This window comes from Symphalangus syndactylus, chromosome 13 (genome assembly GCF_028878055.3).
Source record: "Symphalangus syndactylus isolate Jambi chromosome 13, NHGRI_mSymSyn1-v2.1_pri, whole genome shotgun sequence".
Classification (NCBI taxonomy): domain Eukaryota; kingdom Metazoa; phylum Chordata; class Mammalia; order Primates; family Hylobatidae; genus Symphalangus; species Symphalangus syndactylus.
Genome location: NC_072435.2, coordinates 26,925,423 through 26,946,667, shown reverse-complemented (window position 1 = coordinate 26,946,667; position 21,245 = coordinate 26,925,423). Strand labels below are relative to the sequence as shown.

Sequence of the window (21,245 nt, the reverse complement as noted above, 5' to 3'; positions counted from 1 at the left end):
CACCACCTGATATTTAGGAGGGAGAATGGCTGGGAGTTGCCGATATGTGGAGTGAGGGACAAGTCAGAGTTGTTCCTAAGATTTTGAGTTTGGGCAATGGTGGCATGGTAAGCTAAGATCAAGGATATAAGGGGAAGAAGGGCTTTCAGGCTGGGAGCATTTAGGAGAGCATGGGAGGATAATGCATGGTTTTGGACATGAGGTGCTTGCAGGATGTCCACATACAGATGTCTGGGAAACAATAGATGTAGGCTGGGTGTGGTGGCTCATGCCTGTCATCCTAGTCGCCTGGATAGCTGAGGCAGGAGGACTGCTTGAGGCCAGGAATTTGAGATCGGCATGGGCAACAATGCAAGACCCCATATCTACCGAAAAATTTTAAGGTCAGGCATGGTGGCTCATGCCTGTAGTCCCAGCAATTTGGGAGGCTGAGGTGGATGGATCACGAGGTCAGGAGTTCAAGACCACCCTGGCCAACATGGTGAAACCCTGTCTCTACTAAGAAAAAATACAAAAATTAGTCAGGCGTGGTGGTGCATGCCTGTAATCCTAGCTACCTGGGAGGCTGAGGCAGGAGAATCTCTTGAACCTGGGAGGCAGAGGTTGCAGTGAGCTGAGATTGTGCCGGTGCACTCCAGCCTGGAAAACTGAGGGAGATTCCATCTCAAAAAAAAAAAAAAAAAAATCAAGAAGAAATAAACGTGGTGCTCTCTGGAGCTGGAGTCTGTTGATATAGGTGTGGGAATTACCACTTGGGAGAGTTCATCTCTGCCTGTTTCAAAATCCATCATGAGCATTGCCAATGCTTTCTTGAAGAGCTCTCCTGAGTGTGGGGCAGGAGTGGTGCCATCTTCATATTACAGGCTGTCTTAGTTCATTTGTGTGGCTATAACAGAATACCACAAACTGGGCAATATTTAAATAATAAAAAAGTATTTCTCATGGCTCTGGAGGCTGTGAAGTCCAAGATCAAGGCACCAGCAGGTTCAGTATCTGGTGGGGGCCTGATCTCTGCTTCCAAGATGTGCCTCTCTTATGGAAGGTGGAAGGGCAAAAAAGGGCCAACACTGTGTGAAGCCTCTTTTATAGTCTTTAATCCCATTCATGAGAGAGGAGCCCTCATGACATAATTACCTCCTAAAGGCCCTGTCTCTTCATATTATTGCATTGGTGATTAAATTTCAACATGAATTTTGGAGGGACACAAACATTCAATCCATGGCAGAAACTCTTTGCAGAGCCATTTTGCTGCAAAAACTTGAGGGTGGGGGTATGACTTATTTAATAAAGATGACATTTTCTGTATAAATGATACCTAAGTCCTCATTAGCAGATGTTGAATAGGACATTTTCTTTTTTTTTTTTGTTATTATACTTTAAGTTCTAGGGTACATGTGCACAACGTGCAGGTTTGTTACATATGTATACATGTGCCATGTTGGTTTGCTGCATCCATTAACTCATCATTTACGTTAGGTATTTCTCCTAATGCTATCCCTCCCCCATCCCCCAACCCCACAACAGGCCCCGGTGTGTGATGTTCCCCACCCTGTGTCCAAGTGTTCTCATTGTTCAGTTGCCACCCATGAGTGAGAACATGTGGTGTTTGGTTTTCTGTCCTGGTGATAGTTTGCTCAGAATGATGGTTTCCAGGAATAGGACATTTTCTTTCTTTTCTTTTTTTTTTTTTTTTTGAGTTGCAGTCTTGCTCTGTTGCCCAGGCTGCTGGAGTGCAGTGGTGTGATCTTGGCTCACTGCAACACCCACCTCCCAGGTTTAAGCGATTCTCCTGCCTCAGCCTCCCAAGAAGCTGGGATTACAGGCACCCGCCACAATATCTGGCAAATTTTTGTATTTTTAGTAGAGACAGAGTTTTGCCATGTTAGCCAGGCTGGTCTCGAACTCCTGACCTCAAGCGATCCACCCGCCTTGGCCTCCCAAAGTCCTGGGATTACAGCCGTGAGCCAATGTGCCCCGCCCTGAATAGGACTTTTTCTGTTGCCTCTTAAATGGTTTAAAGAGGGCAGCCAATAATGGGGTCAGAAAGTTTCTCTCTGCCTAGCTTCCCAAAAAAATAAAGCTGCCAGCTGGCTGTTGGACAGGTGAGAAGTCTCTGGTGAGATGCTTCATCATCCTCTCTTTCCTGAAATCTTCACGTATACCAGGGCTCTGGGTAGGAGGGGGTGCTCCAAGAAAATGTTTAGGAAAGACTAGGGTTTCCTGATAGAATGGGAGGAATCAACACGCTATCTCCCCATTGGGTGTCTGTGTGGGCAGCCAACTTCTTGCTGTGCCCTGCATCTCCCTGTGCAGGGGAGAGGAGCATTAGAGAGGAAAAGCTGGGGGCAATGAGGGGCTTGGGGCAGTGTAGCCTGCACTCCACAGTCCAGCATGGTTAGGATGTGTGGGCTTCTGAGTCCTTTCTGGCTACTATAACAAAAATACCATAGGCTGGGTGGGTTGTAAACAATGAAAATTTATTTCTTATAGTTCTAGAGGCTGGGAAGTCCAAGATCAAGATGTCAGCAGATTCAGTGTCTGATGTGGACTCACTTCCTGGCTTACAGATGGTGCCTTCTGGTTGTGTCCTCACGTGGTAGGTGGGACAGCTCTCTGGGGTCTCTTATTAAGGGCACTAATCCCATTTATGAGGGCCCCACCCTCATGATGCAATCACCTTCCAACGGTCTTGACTTCAAATATCATTACATTGGGGGTTAGGAATTCAACCTAGACTTTGGAAGGACACATACATTTTGTCTATAGCAGGGGGTGGATGGACACGAAGGACGGTAGCTGGGCTTCTGCAATCTAGGTGATATGTCACCCAAGAAAGCAGTAAGAGGCTGCATGGTGTCTGCCAATGGTGGAATTGGAGAAGGTATGGGAGAAGCAGGGGACACAACTCTCATATCAAGAAACAGAGGAGGCTGGGCACGGCGACTCACATCTGTAATCCCAGCACTTTGGGAGGCTGAGGCGAGCAAAGCAGTTGCAGTCAGGAGTTGGAGACCAGCCTGGTGAACATAGCCTAACCCCGTCTCTAGTAGTAAAAATATAAAAATTAGCTGGGTGTGGTGGCGCACACACCTGTAGTCCCAGCTACTCGGAAGGCTGAGGCATAAGAATTGCTTGAACCCAGGAGGCAGAGTTTGCAGGGAGCCGAGCTCGCACCGTTGCACTCCAGCCTGGGCAACAGAGCAAGACTCTTGTCTCAAAAACGAAAAACAAACAAACAAACAGAAAAACATGATTGAATCAGTGATCAGAAAAAATAGAACTATTTTATATTCATACTTCCTGGAGTTAATGTCCCAGTTGACTGGTTAAAAAGAATATTTGGGGGCCGGGTGCGGTGGCTCATGCCTGTAATCCCAGCACTTTGGGAGGCTGAGGCAGGCGGATAACAAGGTCAGGAGATCAAGACCATCCTGGCTAACACGGTGAAACCCCATCTCTACTAAAAATACAAAAAATTAGCTGGGCGCGGTGGCGGGCACCTGTAATCCCAGCTACTCGGGAGGCTGAGGCAGGAGAATGAGGTGAACCCAGGAGGCAAAGCTTGCAGTGAGCCGAGATTGCACCACTGCACTCCAGCCTGGGCGACAGAGCGAGACTCCATCTCAAAAAAAAAAAAAAAAAAATTTGGCAATACAGAAAGTTCCCCTTGGGTTTTCTGACTCCAAGCCTGGTGTTTTTTTTTGTTTGTTTGTTTGTTTTCATTTGCACAACATTGCCTTTCCCCAAGAGTACTGGATAACAATGCCCTCCCTCCAAGTCCCAAGTCACTATTGAAGAAGTCAGGACCTTAACACACACATTTCAAAGTTACTGACACCTGGTCAAACCTGGTGCCTTAGCAATGCAATCTTGTAATTTCCCAGGTCAAACAGATCTTCAAGGGTTGCTCTCATGGCAGAATTTGGTGGTAGAAGGAAGGAAGCAGAATCTCAATCTTTGTGCAGCTTGTAGGGAGTTCCCTTTTTCTCAAGCCCTTGCAGCATCCGTCCCACTCTAAGCTTAGTTAAAGGAGACTGTGTAACCAGCAGTGCTCATCCATCCTGGGCCTGAGTTTGAATCCCAGCTCTGCAGTTCAGCTGTGTGACATGCAAGACCTCGTCCCTCTCTGAAGTCCTTCTGTAAAATGAGGTGGCTGCATTGGGTGATCCCATTCCACACCATGAGTCTGTAGTGCTATCATCCTGGGTATATGGATGTCTGGTGGCCAACTTTGGTCCTTGCAGCTAATTCAGGTTTTTTGTTTGTTTGTTTTGTTTTTGAGACATAGTCTCGCTCTGCTGCCCAGGCTAGAGTGCAGTGACACGATCTCAGCTCACTGCAGCCTCTGCCTCCCGGGTTCAAGCGATTCGCATGCTTCAGGATCCTGAATAGCTGAGGAATACAGGCACCTGCCATCATACCCGACTAATTTTTGTATTTTTAGTAGAGACAGGCTCTCGCTCTGTTGCTCAGACTGGTCTCGGACTCCTGAGCTCAAGTGATCCACCTGCCTCAGCCTCACAAAGTGCTGGATTACAGGCGTGAGCCACCATGTCCAGCTCAGCTTTTTATTTTTTTATTTTTCAGTATCTGGAGTGTTTAGCACAGCCAGGAAACAAAACACACCAGAGAGGGCCACCTTGCCATGTCACCAACTATGCAATAACTACCAAAGAAAGGCCCCTTGGGTGGCTAAGGAGGAGCAGAGGTCAGCAGAGGAGATGGCCAGCAAAGTGCTCGCCTTTGCTCTATTTCTTTTCTTCTTTTTTTAAATTTTTTTTTCTTTTTTTTGAGACGGAGTCTCACTCTATTGCCCAGGCTGGAATGCAGTGGCGTGATCTCAGCTACTGCAACCTCCACCTCCCAGGTCCAAGCGATTCTCTTGCCTCAGCCTCCCGAGGAGCTGGGATTACAGGTGCCCGCCACCACACCTGGCTAATTTTTGTATTTTTTTAGGTGAGACGGGGTTTCACCATGTTGGTCAGGCTGGTCTTGAACTCCTGACCTTAGGTGATCTGCCCACCTCAGCCTCCCAAAGTGCTGGGATTACAGGCGTGAGCCACCACGTGATCCTTAGCATGTTGTAAGTTTGTTGTCGTTCCGTTTCCAAAGCATTCCCGCCTCCATCCCCTCATGTGTTTGCACTTCTTTAGATTTGTGGGTCTGAGAGCGCATTAGCACCCCATTCACATGCAGTCTCCTGCCCTTCCAATCCTCACCCTGAAAACCTTCCTCTAGTCACAGGATTAGTCATTTTTGCCACGGCTACTGTTGAACTCTTTATGGACCTCTGCACTCGCTTCCTCTTCTGTGAAAACAAATGAGTTTATGTAGATTAAGATCTAACCGACTTCTGTAAAGGATCAGATGGTAAATATTTTAGGCTTTGCAGGCTAGTGACTCAACTCTGCATGAAAATAACTGCAATGTTTAAAGGAATGAGCATGGTTGGGCACCACACTGAAATTTGAATTTCATCTCCTTCCCGGGGGCCACAGAAGAGTCTTCTTCTTCGGACTTTTCCCCCAAGCATTTAAATGTAAAAACATTTCTAGCTTGCAGGTGGTATGAAAATAGGCAGCAGGCTGGAGGTGACTTAGGAGCCTAAGCCATCTTTTTTTTTTTTTTTTTTTTAAACAGAGTCTCGCTCTGTTGCCCAGGCTGGAGTGCAGTGGCGCAATCTCGGCTCACTGCAACCTTGGCTTCCTGGGTTCAAGCAAGTCTTCTGCCTCAGCCTCCCGAGTAGTTGGGACTACAGTTGCGCACCACCATGCCCGGCTAATTTTTGTATTTCTAGTAGAGACGAGGTTTTACCATGTTGGCCAGGCTGGTCTCAAACTCCTGGCCTCAAGCGATCCATCAGCCTCAGCCTCCCAAAGTGCTGGGATTACAGGTGTGAGCCACTGCGCCCGGCTGTATCTAGTCATCTTTAAAGGCCCTCCCATCTCTGAGAACCCGTGAGACTGCGCAGTCCTCCAGACTGGAGCTGGAGTGTGTCAAAGGCAAATCTTTGCCTGCCTTCTCAGAACACCATATTCAGAGAAGGCCACTCAGGACAGATTTGTCAGGCTGTTCCGAATGCCCAGGTCTGGGATGAGATGGCCTATCCATGGAGGATTTTTATTTTTTTGAGACAGGGTCTCACTCTGTTGCTCAGGCTGGAGTGCAGTGGCGTGATCTTGGCTCACCACAGCCTCTGCTTCCTGGGTTCAAGTGATCCTCCTGCGTCTGCCTCCCAAGTAGCTGTGTTACAAGAAAGGGGTCCTGATTCAGACCGCCCAAGAGAGGGTTCTTGGATCTCACACAAGAAATAATTCAGGGCGAGGCGGTTGAGTGAAAGCAAGTTTATTAAGAAAGTAAAGGAACAAAAGAATGGCTACTCCAGAGACAAGAGCAGCTCCTAGAACTGCTGGTTGCCCACTTTTATGGTTATTTCTTGATTATTTGCTAAAAAAGGGGTGGATTATTCATTCCTGCCCCTTTTAGGACTTATCGGGTAACTTCCTGACGTTGCCATGGCATTTGTAAACTGTCATGGCGCTGTCCAGAGTGCAGCAGTGAGGACGACCAGCGGTCACTCTCGTGGCCAACTTGGTTTTGGTGGGATTTGATTGGCTTCTTTACTGCAATCTGTTTTATCAGCAAGGTCTCTATGACCTGTATCTTGTGCCGACCTCCTGTCTCATCCTGTGACTTAGAATGCCTTCGTTGTCTGAGAATGCAGCCCAGTAGGTCTCAGCCTCGTTTTATTCAGCTCCTATTCCAGATGGAGCTGCTCTGGTTCAAATGTCTGACAGCTGGGACTACAGGCACACACCACCAAGCCCAGCTATGTTTTGTATTTTTTGTAGAGACGGGGTTTCACCATGTTGCCCAGGCTGGTCTTGAACTCCTGGGCTCAAGCAATCCACCCACCTCAGCCTCCCAAAGTGCTGGGATTACAGGCACCCAACCCATTTGGAGGATTTTTTTTTTTTTTTTTTTTTTTTTGAGATGGAGTCTCGCTTTGTTGCCCAGGCTGGCGTGCAATGGTGTGATCTTGGCTCACTGCAACCTCTGTCTCCCGGGTTCAAGCGATTCTCCTGCCTCAGCTTCCCAAGTAGCTAGGCTTACAGGTGCCTGCCACTATGCCCAGCTAATTTTTGTATTTTTAGTAGAGACAGGGTTTCACCAAGTTGGCCAGGCTGGTCTTGAACTCCCAACCTCAGGTAATCTGCCTGCCTCGGCCTCCCAAAGTGCTGGGATTACAGGTGTGAGCCACTGTGCCTGGCCAGATGTTTTTTTTTAAAAAGAGAGAGAGAGAGAGAGCCAGAGAGAGAGAGAGAGAGAGAAGGAAACTTTGCACTCTGTTATCTTCAACCTCTTACTCTACCTTCCTCCCTAGCTGAAGTCCCAGTCCTAAAACCTAAGAGACTCTCACTGGAACTTGACTTCTGCATAATCTGCCTGGGTGCCCTTGGGCATCTGGGCCTCAGGCCTGGGTCTGACGCCTGGGAAGTTGAGCGTGGCATAATGGAGCTCCTCTTGGCTCTCCTGGGATTCTGGGGCTTGAGTAGATGATTTGGGTTCTGGGAAACGGGACAACTGATACTGCTTTTTCTGGTTCTTCTTTGATTCTGGGGAGGGAGCACCTGGTGGAAGAGGGGTCCGAGAAGGACTGCTTGGTGTGGCTTTCTGATTCCGATTCTGAGCCTGAGGGAAGAACCACCATCCTTCATTCATTCATTCAGCAAATATTTGAGCACTTACCACACATTGGGCACTGATTTACAGCACAGAGTGAAACTATGTCCCTGCCCTTGCCTTGCTGAGCTTGCATTCCATCTTGGAAGGAGGAACAGACAATAATTAGCAAAAGTACAATGACTGGTAAGTGACAAATGCCATCAAGAAATTTGAGCACCTTTAGAAGTCAGTGAAAGGGAGGGTAGGATGACTGTTTAATAGGGCATCCAGGGAAGTTCAAGACCAGCCTGGCTAACATAGCAAAACCCTGTCTCTACCACAAATACAAAAATTAGCCGGGCATGGTGACACATGCCTGTGGTCCCAGCTACTCAGGAGGCTGAGGCAGGAAAATCACTTGAACCTGAGAGGTGGAGGTTGTAGTGAGCTGAGATTGCGCCACTGCACTCCAGCCCAGACAAGAGAGAGAAAATCTGTCTCAAAAAAATAATTGATAGCCAGGCACGGTGGCTCACACCTGTAATCCCAGCACTTTGGGAGGCCGAGGCAGGTGGATCACCTGAGGTCAGGAGTTCAAGACCAGCCTGACCAACATGGTGAAACCCCGTCTCTACCAAAAATACAAAAATTAGGGGGCATGGTGGTGCATGCCTGTAATCCCAGCTACTCGGGAGGCTGAGGCAGGTGAATCGCTTGAACCAGGAGGCGGAGGTTGCAGTGAGCCGAGATCTTGCCACTGCACTCCAGCCTGGACAACAACAGTGAAATCCCATCTCAAAAAATAAAATAAAATGAAAAAAATAAATAAAAAAAAGATAGCATGCATGCACGGAGAGATAGACTGGAGGGGGTGAGACCGGAAACAGAGAAGGCATGCAAAAGGGGCCTGTGGTGCCCGGGTGAGAGGTGTTGGTGCATGGCTAGTGAGAGTGAGGGAAGGGTAGGGAGAACGGGCTTGGTTGTATTTTGAAGGGAATTTGCTGATGGATTGGTTGTGGGGTGATAGAGAAGAAAGGAGTGAAACATGGTTCTAAAGCTTTAGACTTGGCTGGGCAAATGTGTTATTTGCTAAGATGGGGATAGAGATGGAGCATAAATGGTGGAATTAGTCTTTTTTTTTTTTTTTAGATGAAGTTTCACTCTTGTTGCCCAGGCTGGAGTGCAGTGGCGTGATCTCACTGCAACCTCCACCTCCTGGGTTCAAGCAATTCTCCTGCCTCAGCCTCCTGAGTAGCTTTGATTACAGGTGCCCACCACCATGCCCAACTAATTTTTTTGTATTTTTAGTAGAGATGGGGTTTCACCATGTTGAACACGCTGGTCTTAAACTCCTGACCTCAGGTGATCCACCCACCTCGGCCTCCTAAAGTGCTGGGATTACAGGCGTGAGCCAGCATGCCCAGCCTTTTTTTTTGAGACAGGGTCTCACTCTTGTCACCCAGGCTGGAGTGCAAGGTGTAATCATGGCTCACTGTAGCCTCCAACTCCCAGGCTCAAGAGATCCTCCCACCTCAGCCTCCTAAGTAGCTGGAACAATAGGCATGCACCACCACACCCGGCTAATTTTTAATTTTTTTTGTAGAGAAGAGGTCTCACTGTGTTGCTCAGGCTGGAGAATTATCTTAAGTTGGTTTTGGGCAGGCTAAGTTTGAAATGCTGATTAGACACCCACACGGAGATGTTGCATAGACAGTCTGCAGCTCAGGGAAGGAGCCAGGAGATAAAATTTTGCAGTCATCAGCATAAGATGTTATCTCTTAATAATTTCCAGAATTTCCAGAGTATTACCCAGGGGCCAGGTGATATTCTGAATATTTTATTATGCAAGTACAATATATTTAACACCCAGTATCATCCTAGGAGGTGGCCACTAGTATTATCTCCATGTTACAGCTAAAGAAATTGAGGCACAGAGAAGTTAAGACACTTGTTTCATGACACAGTGATGACAGCAGGATTTGAACCCATGCAGGCTGATTTCAGACCCCCTGTGCTGAATCCCTAGGATGTACAGCCTCCCGATGATATGCATAATTGTTAAGCAGTTAAGTGTAATTCGTCATGTCAGTGGTGGCAGTAATAATGGAATAATGGCTACATATTGAGAAAGTGCATGTATTCAATCCTCAAACCAACTCTCAAAGGAGACAGAGGAAGAAATGAAGGCTCAGAGGGGGTGAGTGACGTGGCTGAGGTCTCATAGCTAGTAAGTGCCAGCAAGGATTTGAATTCAGTACTGTGGTTGGTGCTTTTCCCACCTTGATGTCCCTAAGACAAGGGATGCAGAAGTCAGAAAGTGGGGTGTCAGCTTTAGAGAAGAGAAGAAGCGGAAGCATGGCCCAGACACTCACCAGGGGGTTGGCCTTCGGGACCACATTGACGTAATCCAGGATCGTGCTGTGCCGGGAGAACCTGGACCTTGGGTTCTCTGCCTGAATCTGTCTCTTCGGTAGAATCTTCATGCTGAGGAAATGAACCCACCTGTTTGTGCCCTGCTGCACCTCACTGTGACAGACTGCCACGTTTACTACTTGAGACCGTCGCTATGACAGTTACTACTGTTACTACTTGAGACCGTCATTATGAGACTGAAAGAAGGAGGAAAAACGTAGACATGAAAACTTAAGACAAAAGAAATTATTTTAAAAGAAGGGGTCAGGGAAGAAGAAGAGGGCTCCCTGCTTCCGGCGAGCAAGGGCAGCTGTCTGAGCCTCTACAGCCCTTCGTATTTATTGGGTAGAAAGAGCAGGGAGCAGGAGGTAACAATTGATCAGCTGTTTAATTGATCACTGGTTTAGATTATTACTGACAAGCTTCAGATGTGCCTAATTACAAGAAACACTTCGCTTGGGGCGCAACTGCCCTCAGCATTCCTTCTGGGAAGCAGACGCAGTTTGTCAGTTTGACAACATTCTGCATTTATGAGAACAGTTTGCTGTTTACTCACATAGCCTCCAGTGGTATACTGCGTTGATCACGACCCTCGCTCTTTCGGCCCGCAACACCTCCCCTCTTCCTGGGTCCAAGCCCCAGACCCCGCCATGCCTCCTCTTAACCTACATGATCAGGGCCAGGCCGAGGAAAAGAAGAGCCGTGATGCCGATTCCCAGAAATGCTCCGTTGGAGAATGCCGTTGAGATGAGTCCCTTGTTATCTGCACACGGAGAGGGCCAGGTGAGCATTTCCCATCCATGCAGGGCTCACGAAGCCCGCTCATCACTCTGCATTAAGGCTTCCAGTTCCCGTGGCGGACATTGCATCTGCAACCCCTCTGTTTACTTTTAGGAAATCCTGCCACACCCCGGCCCAGGTGTTAGGACTTCCCATTGTGTTTTCCTGTCTACATACAGATGCCACGGGTCTCCTGTGTCCCTCCGAGCTCCTGCTCCAACCACAGGACCCTACTCTTTGCCCTACTCAGCTTCTCCTCCAGGAACTTTGGCATCCAGGCTGCCCCCTAACCTGGTAGCTGCAGGATGGATCCACTCTGGGCCCCATGGACGTTCCAGGCCTCACAGCTGAGCCTGGGGCCGGAGCTGAGCCCTCCATGGAGGCTCAGGGAGCCGTTGGCCCAGGGCCCGGCTGAGCTGGGGGTGACCTCGAAGGAGTCCTGGCTGCTGTTCCCCTCCAGCAGCTCCTCCCCAAGCCACCAGCGCAGAGAGGGGGCCGGGCTGGCTTGGGAGGAGCAGCTGCAATGCAGACCCTCAGCCTCCCAGGAACAGGAGGGGCCCAGCAGCTGTGGGGAGGGTCTGAGGGGAGGGAGGACAGGACTCAGCAGGGGCCCCTTCCTGGGACCCAGATGTCCCCTTTCCCCACTCACAGTGCACGGAGAGGCTGAGAGAGACGTGCTGGGAGCCCAGCGGGTGCCAGGCGTGGCAGGTGAACTCTCCTTCGTGCTCCATTTGAATGCGTGGCAGTTCCAGGACCCCAGGGTCTGAGGGCTGGGAGGGGCCCATGGTCTGTCCCCCCCGGGTCCAGCTCAGCCTGGCTGGGGGGCTGCTGTGGGTGACACAGAACAGGCGCAGGCTTTGGCCCTCCAGGACCGGGAGGGATGTGCCGTTCCCGAGGTTTTCCAGGACTAGGGAAGGAAGAGGCAGAATCGATGTGCAGCTCAGGGCTCAGGGACCCTCCTGCGTGGGGACCCTCCAGACGCCTGGGCCCCCAATTCGGCACCGAGAGGCCCTGGCTCCTCTGTCCCCTTTCCTACCTGTCCTGTTTGCTTGGGAAACCATCACTCTCAGGTTCTCTGGAGGATCTGAAATGGAGACGGGGGACCGGCTCTAGACGGACCAGGGGCTTCCCTCTGGTCAAAGGGAAGCATCCTGGAGACTGAGGTTGGGGAAGTGGGCGGGATAGAAGGGCAGGGCAGAATCACCCACTGAGTCCCAGACACAAACTGCCTGAGGATCTACACAGGCAAGAAGGTTGGTCCCCGAGGCCTGGGGCTCTAGGCCCCCTCAGCTCTGGGACACTGAGCCCAGCCCCTGTATCCCTTTGCCCTCCCAATGGACTCCAGGCCCCTGCTGGGCACACTCACACTGCACAGAGAGGTCCAGGGCTCGCTGCTGGGAGCCAAGCCTGTTCTCTGCTCGGCAGGTGTAGCGCCCTGAATCCTCGGCCTTCACCCCAGGCAGCTCCAGCCCCAGGGTTCTGGGGCCCCAGGGGTGGGACGAGGAGAGGACTCTGTCCTGCAGGACCCAGCTCAGCGTGGCAGGGGGCTGGCTGTCAGCAGCACAGAGGAGCCGCAGGAACTGGCCTTTCTGAACTTCCAGATATATGACATTTCCCTGGGGCTGGGGCTCCAGGGCTAGAGTGGGAGGAAAAAAAAAGAGAGGGAGGAAGAGAGAAGGGGTACAGGGAGGAGCACATCCCCTCATCCCCGGAAGCCTTTTCATCTAAAGACAACTGGCCCAGCCCCAGCCCGACGGCCCTCAGTACCTGGCATGTTGTCATGGAAAATGCGGATAACAAGGTCTCTGGGGGCGTCTGCAACAAGATTGTGAGCTGGCTTCAGGTAGGGGCAATTTATTCCTCACACCTGGAAAAAACTCCCTCAGGGAAAAGAAAGTGGGACTATCCCGGGAAGACAAGTGACAACCAGCGCTGGGGCTCACACATGTGGACAGAGGATCAGAAGCCATTCCCATCCCCCTCCCAGGGCTGAGCGGGCATCCTGAGACCACACAGCTTCCTCTCCCTGGACGCTCCTGAGCTGGGAGCCGCTCACTGCCCCTCTGGGCTCCTCCACCTCCCCACCCACCGGGTCTGTCTGCCCGCCCCACCCTCCCAGGCCACACTCACAGGCCACGCGGAGTCGGACGGTCCTCTGTGTGCTCACACCCTTTCTGAAGAAGTCCACGTGGCAGGTGAGGTCAGTGTCGTGGTCCTGGGGCCTGGGCGTGAAGCTGAGCACCGAGAAGTGGGAGGTCGTGGGTTTGGTTCCTTGGGAGGAGAGGGCAGCCCCCGTCCAGGAGAAAGAAGGGGGTGGACATTCCTCAAAGGCCCAGTTAAACACGCAGATGACCGTCACCGGCTGCCCCGGCTCCAGGGTCTCGGGGATGTAGACATCAGGCTTCTGAGTCAGGGCTGGGACAGAGACCGGGGTGGGGGGTTCCAGTGCTGCAGGGGTCCCTGAGAACCCTCGCTGCTCAGCCCATAGCCTGTCCCCAGGGTCCCTCCCCAGTGTGACAGGCAGGGGTTCCCACCCCATTCCATACCTGTTACTTTGAGAAGGAACCCATTGTTCATGAAATTGTATCTCACATAGCTTCCTCTCTCCACCCGAAAGAAGTACCATGACTCATCCTGCATCTGCGCGTCTCTGATCACCAAGGAGCAGTTCCCCTTGGCGGGATCCCCAGTGAGCTGGAATCGGCCCCGGGTGCTCATTTCCACCTCTCGATTCTGGTGGTTGGTCGCCACTGGAGCACCCTTGCTTGTCTCAGTCGCTGCTTTGAACCAGTAGCCATAAGCTGGGGTAGACTCTGTCCAGTCCTTTTGGGAGTAGGAGAAAGAGCAGGGCACAGAGATGCACAGGCCCTCTGGCACCATCACCGAATCCTGCACTTGTATCCAGAATCTCCCATCCATAGCCTGGGACCCTGTGGGGAGACAGAGGCTCAACCTGCAACCCCAGCCCTAGCTCCGCCCCAGGTCCTTTCTGGCCCTCGGCCCACTCACCGCCCAGCAGCGAGGACAGCAGCAGTGGCAGTAGCATCTTGGCATAGGAGGCACAGGACCTGCCTGAGACAGGCCTATTCTCTGGTCGTACTGTGAGTGGCTCAGGGTTCTTGGCAGAAGGGGAAGCCGAAGGCGGAAGCTGAGCCCTGGGGCCTGATGCGTGAAATGAGCTTCAGATGCTGAGGTCACAGAACTCCTTTGCCTTCCCCCACACTCTCCAGCCCACCTTGCCCAGTTGTCCTCTGGGTCTCCTGGGGGCCCAGCCTCGTCTTGGGCTTGTTGAGCTGGTCCTTCCAGAGCTCCCTGTGTAGGAGGAGAGGGCAGGCTTGTGTCTATCCTGGGGGCCTGGCTAGGGGTAGGGTAGTGGGGTAGGGGCTCTCCCTCTGGGCCCTGGGTCATTGAAGAAGCAGAAGTGAAAAGTCCACAGTGAGCTACCCTTATCTGGGCCACTGCTGGTGGAGGTGGTGGGTACAGGGGAAGGGACAGTTACTGGAGGGGGCTGGCCTTGTCAGATAAAATGCAGGATGCCTGGTTAAAGCTTTCACAGAAAACATAAATTATTTATGTTTTCTAGTATAAGTATATCCCGAATGCTGCATGGGATATACTTATACCAAAAAGCAAAATAAATTTGTTTATCTGAAATTCAAATTAATTAATTAATTTTGAGATAGAATTTCACTCTGTCACCCAGGCTGCAGTGCAGTGGTGCAGTCTCTGCTCACTGCAACCTCCACCTCCCAGGCTCAGGCGATTCTCCTGCCTCAGCCTCCTGAGTCTGGGATTACAGGCACGCACCACCACGCCAAGCTAATTTTTGTATTTTTAGTAGAGATGGTGTTTCACCATGTTGGCCAGGCTGGTTTTGAACTCCTGACCTCAAACGATCCACCTGCCTTGGCCTCCCAAAGTGCTGGGATTACAGGTATGAACCACCGCACCTGGCCTAAAATTCAAGTTTAACTGAGCATGTTGAATTTCTTTTTTTCTAAATCTGGCCACCCTAGGATGGTGTCAGCCCCACCCCTTCATGCTTCCTGGTAAGCTCACTGACCCTTGGTCCTCAGAAGCACTCTGCTGCCCCCACCAGGCCCTAGTCCACTTCCCAGTCTCCCTTCCTCCTCTGTCATTCAATTGGGACACCCATTGGGATTAGAACACATATGCCCAAAACTAATGCTGATGGGAGGAGTTTGACTAAAGGTGGGAGTGGGGGGCACAGTGGGGGAAACAGACTAGGGAAGGGGTAATTTGCAATGAATGGAGTAAACCCTACGAGATGTTTTCCCCTCACTGAGCTCTTCCTGAAATGCCTCTGTTTGGGTCACACAGAGACACAGAACTCATCCTTCAACCTCCACACACCTTGGGTATCAAGCACTGAGCTTCAGGGGGACTTGGAGGTGAATCCTCCATGGTGAGTCAGCTCCATGGCCCCAGGTTAGTAAATGAAGATTCTTAGAAACAGGAAAGCACAGAAGGTCCCCTAAATGACCTGGATGCTGGACAGACATTCCGGATGGGACCTGGGGAAGGAGTGGTCAGCTCTTCCTGGTGGAGGGAAGTCAGGAGAGGCCTCCTGGAGGAGATGACCCAGCCTCTGCCCTGTCCTGGTTCTTTCATCCATGGCATTTGTGTTTTTTGTTTTTGAGACAAGGTCTTGCTCTGTTGCCCAGGCTGGAGTGCAGTGGTGTGATCATGGCTCACTGCAGCCTCAATCTTCTGGGCTCAAGCGATTCTCCCACCTCAGCCTCCCAACTAGCCGGGACTATAGGCATGCACCACCACGCCCAGATAATTTTTGATTTTTTTTTTTATTTTTGATAATTTTTGTAGAGACAGAGGTTTTTGTTTGTTTGTTTTTGTTTTTTTTGTTTTTTGAGACGGAGTTTCCCTCTTGTTGCCCAGGCTGGAGTGCAGTGGTGCGATCTCAGCTCACCACAACCTCCACCTCCTGGGTTCAAGCGATTCTCCTGCCTTAGCCTCCCAAGTAGCTGGGACTACAGAGATGCGCCACCATGCCTGGCTGATTTTGTATTTTTAGAAAAGATGGGGTTTCTTCATCTTGGTCAGGCTGGTCTCGAACTCCCGACCTCAGGTGATCTGCCTGCCTCGGCCTCCCAAAGTGCTGGGATTACAGGCGTGAGCCACTGCACCCCGCTGAGACAGAGTTTCACCATGCTGGCCAGGCTGGCTGGTCTTGAACTCCTGGGCTCCAGTGATCCTCCTGCCTCGGCCTCCCAAAGTGCTGGGATTACAGGTGTGTGCCACGGCCTCATCCACTGTATCAGTCGCTTGAGCTGCTGTAACAGCGTGCCCCAGACAGAGGGGCTGAAACGACAACATTGACTTCCTCACAGTTCTGGGGCTAGACGTCCAAAACCAAGGTGTGGTTCCTTCTGAGGCTTCTGCTTGGCTTGCAGATGCCACTTCTCCCTGTGTTCCCACACAGCCATTCCCCTGTGGGTGTCTGTTTCCTTACCTCCTGCTCTTATAAGAACTTACAAGAACTCAAGTCATATTGGACTAGGCCTACTGTAGTCCAAATGAATGACCTCATTTCAGTCGGCCCTTGGTATGCACGGGTCCCACATCCCAGAATTCAACCACCTGTCCATCACGGCATTTAAATATAAAACCAACAAAAGCCAACATAACCATAAAAAAAAGCATGAATTAAAAATACAGCATAACAACTATTTACACCTCATTACACCGTATTAGGTGGATAAGTAACCTGGAGATGGGAGGATGTGCAGAGGTCCCACGCAAACACTACTGTATAAGGCAGCTGAGCATCGTAGATTTTGGTATCGCCCCCCCCAGGGGTGGGGATCCTGGAACCAATCCCGCACTAATAGAGCGGAACAACTATCTCTTTAAAGACTCTGTCTGCAAGTACAGCCACATTCTTAGGTACTGGAGGTTGGGACTTCAACACAGAAATTTGGTGGGGGGGGAGGGGGAACACAATTCAGACCCTAATATCCACCTCTCCCCACTTTTTTTTTTTTTTTTGAGAGATAGTGTTGCTCTGTTGCCCAGGCTGGAGTGCAGTGGCATGATCTTGGCTCACTGCAACCTCTGCCTCTCTGATTCAAGCGATTCTCTTGGCGCAGGCTCACGAGTAGCTGGGACTACAGGTGCCTGCCACCACGCCTAGCTAATTTTCATATTTTTAATTTTATTTTTATTATTATTTTTTTGAGACAGGGTTGTGCTCTGTCACCCAGGCTGGAGTGCACTGGCATGATCTCAGCTCACTGCAACCTCCGCCTCTCAGGTTCAAACGATTCTGCATCAGCCTCCCGAGTAGCTGGGATTACAGGCACCTGCCACCATGCCCAACTTATTTTTGTATTTTCAGTAGAGATGGGGTTTCACCGTGTTGGCCAGGCTGGTTTCAAACTCGTGATCTCAGGTGATCCTCTCGCCTGGGCCTCTCAAAGTGCTGGGATTACAGGCATGAGCTACCGAGCCCGGCTTCACCTTCCCTTTGATCCCTGCTTCCCTGTGACCTAACCTGGGCCTTCTCTGAGGACACCGGCCTCCTTTCCCCAGGGGAGCTCTTGTGTTGGGACACATCACGCCTTCCTCTCCACAGAGCTCAGAAAAGGGCCTCTCCCAGGGAGGAGTGAGGGGAGGAAGTGTGCCTGGGTCCTGGTGGAGGTGGGTCCCTAAGGAGCTGATCTCTAGGGCCCCCAGCCTGGGCCCAGCCCCACCTCTGCCTTTGAGCATTTCACACCCATGGGATCAGCTGACAGGAACCAGGAAAACGGCACCGTCTCCCTCCTCCCGCGGGTTTCTCCACATCGCTGCCCCCTCCCATTCCCCCCTCTTCCCTTTTCTGAGTTCCTGTGGTTTCTGTGGCCGCCTCACCACGTCCCCTTCTCCAGCGAGGCCAGAGCCCCCGACGCCCCCACTTGCTCCCCGCCCTTCCTACCCAAGCCGCCCTCCCAGCCTTGGTCAGACAGGACTGGAGAGGCCGCCTGGGGCCCCGGGACTGGTTTCTGGTCAGCCTCAAGTCTGTTTTCTGGCCTGAGAAGGTTCGGGTTTTCCCTGAGCTTCTTCCTTCCAAAACCAGCTCCCTCAATACCAGCCCCCCAACCCCCGCACCCGCCTCTCCTTCATTCAGCAGGGGCTACGCGCCTGCTCTTCGTCCGTAATTCCACACGGAGGGGCTTAGGAAGCCCCACCCAGGCTCCAGACCCCGCAGCTGCACGAGGGCACAGGTGGGCGCTGGAAGGAAGGGCGGGGACGGTGGGAGGTGGGGGTGGGACAGGCGGGGGTGTCTGACAGGGGTAGGGGCAGGATCTCGCCCTGGGGGGCGCAGGTGCGGCGTGAGGACCGCGTCCTGAGGAGGGAGGGGCGAGGGCCAGGGTCCTGGAGAGGATGGAGAGCCCACGAGTGGCTGCAGCTGAGACCCCGATGGAGCCCAGGAGGTTTTGTCGGAAGAAGGGCGATCTGGACCTTCCCTGACCAGCGTCTTTGTGTCCTTTGAGCTCCGGACCTGGTCCTGGATTCCTCCCACCTCGGGCTGTGCTGCAGTTCAGGACGCCGCCCCCAGGGGGCGCTCCACTTTCAGAGCAGGCGGCACCGCGGAGCCTCAGGCCCCAGAGCCCGCGCTGTCCATGGTCCTGCAGAAGGGAGGCTCCCAGGGGAACGAGTCCTAGGCTCTGGACACGTTTGCAGACAGTACTCTCTAAAAAGGCTACTTTTCGCCGCATCTTAGAACAAGATCTCCTCCAAGGGAATCACATTAAAGCAAAAACGAAGTCACCATGGTCACTCCACTTCTCTCATCCCAAACCCACCCTCCCCGAGATATAAAGCCCTTCAAAATATTCACTTTTTTTTTTTTTTTTTTTTTTTTTTTTTTTTTTTTTTTTTAGACAGAGTCTCGCTCTGTCGCCCAGGCTGGAGTGCAGTGGCGCGATCTCGGCTCACTGCAAGCTCTGCCTCCCGGATTCACGCCATTCTCCTGCCTCAGCCTCCCGAGTAGCTGGGACTACAGGCGCCCGCCACCACACTCGGCTATTTTTTTTATTATTATTATTTTTATCTTTTGACTAGAGACGGGGTTTCACCGTGTTGGCCAGGATGGTCTCGATCTCCTGACCTCGTGATCCGCCCGCCTTGGCCTCTCAAAGTGCTGGGATTACAGGCGTGAGCCAACGCGCCTGGCAATATTCACACTTTTACAGCGTTATTCTCAAATGACTTCCACTCAGGCACATTAAGCATGTGATGTCCACATAAGAAAATGCGCTCCTGGGGGCTTTTCAGGTCATTCATTTTTGCTTTGTCTGGGTTGGGGTCGTGTATATTTCGGGGGCTCTTAGCTGAGCCTCCGTCCTTTCCTTTTCAAGTCAGAATAACACGTTGCAGGGCAAGAAGAGTGAAATATCACTAGAGGATAGACTTGGATTCACCCTAATTTCTAGTGAAGGAAAAATTTTGCAAGTGCAACACTTTATTGTCAGATATAATAGTGACTTACTGGTGTATGAGTGTGATATGACACTCACTTCAAGTATTAGTTTTCCAAAATAAGATTCAACTCCTTATGTCAAACCCCAAAGCTGTCTGTGATCTGACACCTGTTACATATGTGCATTTTAGATATTTTCCCCCATCTGTTAACTTTTCTTTTACTCTCCTGTTATTTACAGAACAGCAGGACACTTGCTCCCCAAAACATGAGTTACCCATGAAATGATCCCCTACTGTGGATGGAAAAGAAGAGCCAAGAAGATAAAAATAGCCCTGGAATAAGGAGAACACTAGGCCCATCACAGGAGAGGGTGAAAGGTAAAGAGCCTTAAAAAGGCCAACCTAGGCCAGCATAGTGGCTCACGCCTGTAATCCCAGCACTTTGGGATGCCAAGGCGGGAAGATCACCTAAGGTTAGCAGTTCAAGACCAGCCTTGCCGACATAGTGAAACCCCATCTCTACAAAATATACAAAAAAATTAGCTGGATGTGGTGTCAGGCACCTGTAATCCCAGCTACTTGGGAGGCCGAGGCAGGAGAATCGCTTGAACCCAGAAAGCGGAGGTTGCAGTGAGCTGAGACAGCACCAGTGCACTCCAGGCTGGGTGACAGAGCAAGAATCCATCTCAAAAAAAAAAAAAAAGAAAGAAGTCAACCTAAATGCAGGTGACTTTCAAGAAGAAACACCAATGCTGTTTAATGGAATATAACAAAATCAAGCAGCCAACCACATAAAAATTACAATGTCCAGTATATAGAGAGAAGAAAATCAGAGAAAAATTACATAAATATCACTTTCAATTGTCCAAATTTAACCAGAACTATAAATTTACAGATCCAAGATACTCAACCTACTTGAAACAAGATATCACTCTCTCTCTTTCTCTTCTCTGTCTTTTTCTATCACACACACTCCTGCTCTCCACACAGAAAGAGACATGATAATCAAATAATTAAAACCCAGTGACAAACAGAAAATATTAAAATTAGTCAGTGAAAAATGCAAACTTCCAACCAAGAAGTAAAAATTAAAATTAGGCTGGGCCCAGTAGCTAACACCTGTAATCCCAGCACCTTAGGAGGCCGAGGTGGGCAGTTCACCTGAGGTCAGGAGTTTGAGACCAGCCTGGCCAACATGGTGAAACCCTGTCTCCATTAAAAATACAAAAAAGCCGGGCGAGGTGGCTCACGCTTGTAATCCCAGCACTTTGGGAGGCTGAGGCGGGCAGATCACGAGGTCAGAAGATCGAGACCACAGTGAAACTCCGTCTGTACTAAAAATACTAAAAATTAGCCGGGTGTGGTGGCGGGCACCTGTAGTCCCAGCTACTCAGAGAGGCTGAGGCAGGAGAATGGCGTGAACCCGGGAGGCAGAGCTTGCAGTGAGCCGAGATTGCGCCACTGCACTCCAGCCTGGGTGACAGAGCGAGATTCCGTCTCCAAAAAAAAAATAAAAATAAAAAAATAAAAATACAAAAAAATGGCCGGGCGCGGTGGCTCACACCTGTAATCCCAGCACTTTGGGAAGCTAAGGTGGGCAGATCACGAGGTCAGGAGATCAAGACCATCCTGGCTAACACGGTGAAACCCATCTCTACTAAAAATACAAAAGAATTAGCCAGGCTTGGTGGCAGGAGCCTGTAGTCCCAGCTACTCAGGAGGCTGAGGCAGGAGAATGGCATGAACCTGGGAGGCAGAGCTTGCAGTGAGCTGAGATCACACCACTGCACTCCAGCCTGGGCAACAGAGCAAGACTGCATCTCAAAAAAAAAGAAAAAAAATACAAAAAAATTAGCTGGGTGTCATGGTGGGCACCTGTAATCCCAGCTACTCAGGAGGCTGAGAGAGGAGAATCGTTTGAACCTGGGAGGCAGAGGCTGCAATGA

General features: G+C 50.9%; 1 protein-coding gene across 11 annotated transcripts; it reads right to left on the bottom strand.

Annotated features, from left to right (window-relative positions):
- Positions 1 to 6,329: 6,329 nt before the first annotated feature.
- On the bottom strand, positions 6,330 to 14,294 carry SIGLEC10 (sialic acid binding Ig like lectin 10). 11 transcript variants are annotated; one of them, XM_055237373.2, is made up of 12 exons: positions 14,093 to 14,196; positions 13,867 to 14,019; positions 13,404 to 13,787; positions 12,988 to 13,272; positions 12,625 to 12,672; positions 12,224 to 12,493; positions 11,894 to 11,941; positions 11,503 to 11,764; positions 11,149 to 11,435; positions 10,747 to 10,840; positions 10,038 to 10,149; positions 6,330 to 7,692 (listed from the first exon to the last, which is right to left on the bottom strand). In XM_055237373.2, the coding sequence occupies exons 2-12, from the start codon at positions 13,901 to 13,903 to the stop codon at positions 7,417 to 7,419; spliced, it is 2,103 nt and encodes a 700-aa protein (XP_055093348.1). In that variant the 5' UTR covers positions 13,904 to 14,019; positions 14,093 to 14,196; the 3' UTR covers positions 6,330 to 7,416. The 11 variants fall into 11 exon arrangements, with proteins under 11 accessions (XP_055093348.1, XP_063471671.1, XP_063471669.1 ...); XM_063615601.1 differs by lacking the exon at positions 11,149 to 11,435 and having other exon boundaries at positions 11,507 to 11,764; positions 13,404 to 13,680; positions 14,093 to 14,280; XM_063615599.1 differs by having other exon boundaries at positions 12,988 to 13,101; positions 13,407 to 13,787; positions 13,867 to 14,207.
- Positions 14,295 to 21,245: the final 6,951 nt, after the last annotated feature.

Bases quoted from the DNA above. Each gene is read 5' to 3' on its own strand.
- SIGLEC10 (XM_055237373.2), bottom strand. From the start codon at position 13,903: ATGCTACTGCCACTGCTGCTGTCCTCGCTGCTGGGCG. The intron at 13,273-13,403 runs GTATGGAATGGG...TCTCTGTCCCAG, and splicing joins GTTCCTTCTCAAAGTAACAG to CCCTGACTCAGAAGCCTGAT. The intron at 11,765-11,893 runs GTAGGAAAGGGG...TTCCTTCCCTAG, and splicing joins TTCCCAAGCAAACAGGACAG to TCCTGGAAAACCTCGGGAAC.